The following is a 6,000-nucleotide window of genomic DNA, read 5'->3' as shown; positions in this document are numbered from 1 at the left end:
CTACTGCCTCCACTGTATCTAGATCCTGCGGAAACAATGGGCCGTCTTGTTATCCCTGAGGGATCGTTCTTCACTGCGAGCCCGGAACTTTTCATCCAATGCGCCAGAGAATATGACCGACTTGCTCAAGACACGTTGACTCAGGAGAAGCGGCAGTTTCCCAATAAGGGATTCCATATGGATTGCTTGTTGCGACCCCAGAGTCCTGCTGAACGAGATGGACATTTGGCCCGGCTTGAAGGGGTCCGGAGAATGGATTATTTCTTGCGAATGATACGTACTTGGGCCTCAAAGACTGTCTTGTACCAACATTAAAGAGTGGGTCTGCACCAACTTTAATTTCGCCTCCTAATATTTATGGGACAGCCGGTTGGATGGGAGGTCACCATTGGCGAACATCCTTGTGTTATGCTAGCCTACAACGAAAAGTGGAGGAGACTCAAGTAGGGCGAAGAACAACCTGAAAAAGGCGAGTACGGATACTCAAAAGAGGGTGAGTTCCAGTGTTTCTACCGTGGTGTTATCAAATAACTGCTATTGTATGCAGAATGTTTATACTGTAACAGAAACTATGACAAAGCGATTCAGGAGAAGTTATGGTCTGAGATTGGCGAGTTGGGAAGAATTGAATACGCTGTACTCCAGATGCTTGACTCTAGCCATTCGTCCACTGGCCCTTGGTAATTGGGGGATTAATCGCCGCTGACAGACTCATAACCGAAGGTGAACGATTTACATCCACTGTGCGTGGGGCTTCTACAGTCGTCTGCACATGGACATTAAATGGCGTGCCAGCCTCCATACAGATAAAGGAGTCTTGAGACGGGGGGTCTTTGGCCGATGAGTGGTGCTTATTTCCTCAGTACAACTTACGTATATGCTGTTTTGAACGAGGGCGCCCCTGTACACTGGACGAAAAGCCCTTCACTGGTCTCAACCAAATTCTGTCTAGGCCGGGACCAAGAAGGTCGCAACATGCCTCGAAGAGTTCACCTATCATTCTTTTCGTCCGTTTGCCACCTTTTCCAGGATCTCCTCTGAGTAGATTCGGGATACATAAGGTTGAGAACGACCGTGACGCCTATTGAGGTGTACTTCATGCTTTCGTGGAAGGACTTGAGACTTGGAATAACCCCCCTGAACTGTAATACACTCTTGCGCATCTTTGCACGGAGCTGCGCATCTTGAACTCTTGTAAAGGCCTTGCCGCTATCAAATGCTTCTTTCACGGTTCTTCGGTCGCTTTTGATAAGCTTTGGTGCTCGCCCTTCAAGAAGCTGTACTGTAGCTATGTCAACAACTGCCGGATGGTTGCAAGAGATGTCTACCCAGACATTGGGGATGCGCTGTGGATAACTAACAATCTCATCATCGAAGTGCAAAGCGAGGTGCTTGTGGAAACTGCCTAATGGTAGACCATCCAGAAGGCTGGGAAAAGGTATCAGCTCGTCTAAACTGCTGTGACTCGCGGAACCCCGAGATCCGGCTCTATCTTCTATCCCTATAAGTCAACATACCCACTTTCGGACACCCCCCACATGCGGACACCCAAAAATGCCTCATTTCCCCCTCATCACCACCACCCTCCTCCAACTTCAACCCATCACAGCATTATCCTACCTTATCCAAATGGGCTCATTTTTTCAGCATACCTTCTTTTAGGTATTATGACCCAATATACCGAAGATCAGCTTCAACAGGCTCTTGAGGCTATCAGTCGTGGCCAGGCTATTAAGAGTGCATCTCGCGAATATGGGATCCCTCGAACAACGATATATCGACGCATGACTGGTGCCCAGCCAAGGGTTATTGCCTTTGCAGATCTCCAGAGGCTTTCCCCTGACCAGGAGGCTAAGCTGGCTGAATGGGTGCGAATACAGCATGCCCTTGGCCTTGCTCCAACTCATCAGCAGGTGAAGGTATTCGCAGAAAGGATCCTTCATGCTATGGGGGACACAGAGCCTATAGGCAAAGGATGGATCCAAGCCTTCCTCAAGAGAAACCCATCTATCAAGGTCCAGAGAAGTCGCCCTATTGACTCCAGACGTATTAATGGGGCCAGGGTTCAAATCCATACCACGAAATCCACATATGGATCCACAATATGGATCCATGTCCATTCCATTCCATTCCACGTAGGCTTCAGCCTTTCCATATTCACGCCACAGAACCCCTTCCATATGTTCCATATGTGGAAATTGTGGAAAGGATTGAAGATTTAGGTGGGGGCTGAAAAAACCTGGATTTCCTTGTGAAATAGCGCATACCCCAAGTACTTTCTATCGCCAACGACAACGCAATAGCAACAATTTTCCACCCCGTTTTACCCGTACACGAAGTTCAAACAAGTCTATTCTAGGGGGGTTACTACTACTCACGCCCTTATTTCCCCAAATCGAAATGGCCGCCCTCCATCCTACCAAGTCAACCACACCCGTTCCAGAACGTACAGAAGAAGACAATCAACGACTCTTTCAGCTCTACAAAGGCTGGACCTTGACGGAGAGAGACGGCCAAGTGCGTCAATGGGTATATCAGTTCGGCTACGATATCCAGCATGCCCAGAAAGGGGAACGCCGATGGGTGTGTTGCCTTTGCATCAAGCAAAAGCGGCCGAGGCCAAAGAGTTATGCCATCAAAGGGTTGCAGAATGCGGAGGGTCACCTGTACGCGGACCACAATGGCATTATGGATCCGACAGGCAAGAGGCAAAAGCCTGCCAAGGCATCTGAGAAAGCACATCAGTCCATTGCAACAATTCTACAGTTGAACCCGAAGGAGCCGAAGGAACAAGATTTGATCAATACCTTGATCAAACGTTTTGACAAAACTGTATTCCAGCAGAAACTTGTCAACTGGATTGTCAATTCTAACCAATCCTTCTCGATCGTTAACGATCAAGATCTTCGAGACATCTTCAACTACCTCAATCCATCGGTGGAGATCACAAAAGCCAACATTACTGACGTGACCGTGCGTGCCATCGCAGAGCGAGAATTTACTAACAACATGGAAAGAGTGAAGGACGCTTTGCGAAAGAGTCCGGGACAGATCCATATCCAGTACGATGGCTGGAAGTCTGGTAACCGACACGCCTTATACGGCATCACATGTGTTTTTCGGGATTCAAACAATCGGCCACAGAAGTGTGTCCTCGGACTGCCTGAGCTTACAGAGAGGCACACAGGCGAGAATATCGCCGGGCAGATCATCGAGATCATTCGAGAGTACGAGATCAGCGATAAAGTCGGATATTTCACACTGGATAATGCCGGTAACAATAAAACTTCGATGGGGGAGCTTGGATTAGAATTCGGCTTCGAGTGGGAGAAGCGATGGGTTCGCTGCGTTGGTCACGTTGTCAACATAGTAGTGAAACAGATGCTGTATGGCAAGAACCCGGATGCTTTCGAGAAAGAGGTCTTCGAAGGACTTCATACGGCAGCGAAGGAGCATGAAGTCTGGAGGAGGCGAGGCTCTGTTGGAAAATGGCATAACTTTGCTGTTGTAGGTGGCTGAATCCCCGGCTTTATTTGTTATACTCACGAATACCTAGGAGGTGAGCAGATCGGACACGTGGACCGATATGCTCAAGAAGGTACAGGCTATCGAGAGCCAACTCTCTGATGACGCTCAGCTCAAGAAACACCGTCCAGTTGGAGTTGTGGTCGACAATGCTACCCGGTGGCTTTCTCAATTCTCGATGATTGAGCGCGCTCTCGTCTTAAGGCCATTTTATAATTCTTTTGTCCAGAGAGCGTCAAACGAGTGGGAGAAGGTCAACTTGACGAGAGCTGGCCACATCAAAAAGGGCTCCAAGCTGCCCTTCTTCCTGAAGGAAGAGAATCACATGACACCTGATGATTGGCATGTGCTCGGGACTCTTTACGACATTTTGCTTGACTTCCAGCTGGTTGTGAGAGGCCTTGAGGGTGATGGGCAGGGAAAACACCGGAGAAAGGTCGAGGAAAACGAGATCGACCCTCCACTGTCTGGTAAGCCTTAATTATACTTCTCAAAAGCGGCCCGATTCTTATTCTAACAGCTGATTTGTACAGGAACAAGCTGGGATCTTATTCACGCGTATGAATTTCTTCTCGAAACCCTCGAATCCGCGAAAAGAGCAGTCGCCAATTTTCCGGACGGCCATCACCTCGCTGTCAACATCAATCTGGGCTGGCTCAAATTGAACGAATACTACGAGCATCTGAACGATAGCCCCTTGATCTATGGCGCCGCAGTTCTTCATCCTGCCTACCGGTGGGCACTGTTTGACGATTTGTGGGGAGACGACGACGAAAGACAGTTATGGATTACCAAGGCGAAGGAGATGGTCCAGGATCTCTGGGAGAGAGAGTATAGGGACCTGGAGGTCGATGACCCAGAGATTGAGTTGCCTGCCAATAAGCGGCTGAAGACCTCAAGAAACAAGTTCACAGCGTGGCGCACAAAGAAGCGAGGACTGACGGCCGGGGGGGTTTCTGTTACCGAGTCGCCAATTCAATCCCCTGCTCAATCGCCTAGGTCCTCAGTTGGCGGTCTGGATCTTGATGAATACGGGCAGTGGCAGCGTGATATCGAGGATGCTGATGCTTCTGTCACAGATCCCTACGAATACTGGCACATGAGGCGGCTTAAATACCCCCGGTTGTCTAGGATGGCCTTGGATCTGCTTACTGTGCCACCAATGTCAGCCGAGTGCGAGAGGTTATTCTCGACCACTGGCCGCATGGTGACCAAGAGCCGCAATAGGCTAGATGCCAGCACAATTGGGCTTTGTCAGACACTACGGAGTTGGTTGCGTGCCGGTTTGATCGGGTCGCTAGATAGGATTCTGATGGACGAGTGACAATAACATCGACGTCACCAAGGCATGGATGCGGCCCACTAATTACCATTGTTAGACAAAGTAGGTTTCCATTCCACCCATTCCACAATATGGATCCATTTCCATAATGGATCCATTTCCACCCATTCCACATCGAAGTTATTAGTCAGCATCCATATCCACGCCATATTCACGAATGTGTCGTGGAGTGTCGTGGATTTGAACCCTGAATGGGGCATCTACTGAGGTCATCAGGGAATGGTTCAAACTCCTCGCCATACCAGAGGTCCAGGGCATTAAACCATCCAATAGATATAACATGGATGAGACTGGTATCCTTGAGGGCCAGGGATCTAATGGGCTGGTGCTGGGCATGTCTGAGACGAAGTCTGTTCGCAAGAAACAGCCTGGATCAAGGGCATGGGTATCCATCATCGAATGCATCTCTGCCCTGGGCCAGAGGCTTCATCCCCTTATTATATATAAGGGCAAGACAGTCCAGCAGCAGTGGTTTCCTCTGGATCTTGGCCCTTATGAAGGATGGCTATTTACAGCAGGGTTCAAATCCACGACACTCCACGACACATTCGTGAATATGGCGTGGATATGGATGCTGACTAATAACTTCGATGTGGAATGGGTGGAAATGGATCCATTATGGAAATGGATCCATATTGTGGAATGGGTGGAATGGAAACCTACTTTGTCTAACAATGGTAATTAGTGGGCCGCATCCATGCCTTGGTGACGTCGATGTTATTGTCACTCGTCCATCAGAATCCTATCTAGCGACCCGATCAAACCGGCACGCAACCAACTCCGTAGTGTCTGACAAAGCCCAATTGTGCTGGCATCTAGCCTATTGCGGCTCTTGGTCACCATGCGGCCAGTGGTCGAGAATAACCTCTCGCACTCGGCTGACATTGGTGGCACAGTAAGCAGATCCAAGGCCATCCTAGACAACCGGGGGTATTTAAGCCGCCTCATGTGCCAGTATTCGTAGGGATCTGTGACAGAAGCATCAGCATCCTCGATATCACGCTGCCACTGCCCGTATTCATCAAGATCCAGACCGCCAACTGAGGACCTAGGCGATTGAGCAGGGGATTGAATTGGCGACTCGGTAACAGAAACCCCCCCGGCCGTCAGTCCTCGCTTCTTTGTGCGCCACG

General features: G+C 49.4%; 1 protein-coding gene across 1 annotated transcript; it reads right to left on the bottom strand.

The window, feature by feature from the left end:
* Positions 1 to 887: 887 nt before the first annotated feature.
* Positions 888 to 1,420, bottom strand: CDEST_15524 (uncharacterized protein; the record flags this gene model as incomplete). Its single annotated transcript, XM_062931680.1, has 2 exons — positions 888 to 1,346; positions 1,418 to 1,420. 2 exons carry the CDS (start codon positions 1,418 to 1,420, stop codon positions 990 to 992), a joined length of 360 nt encoding a protein of 119 aa, XP_062787731.1. The 3' UTR covers positions 888 to 989.
* Positions 1,421 to 6,000: the final 4,580 nt, after the last annotated feature.

The sequence above is a fragment of the Colletotrichum destructivum genome, chromosome 12 (assembly GCF_034447905.1).
Source record: "Colletotrichum destructivum chromosome 12, complete sequence".
Lineage (NCBI taxonomy): Eukaryota > Fungi > Ascomycota > Sordariomycetes > Glomerellales > Glomerellaceae > Colletotrichum > Colletotrichum destructivum.
Note: the sequence above shows the minus strand (reverse complement) of the source record. Positions and strands in the feature narration are given on the sequence as shown.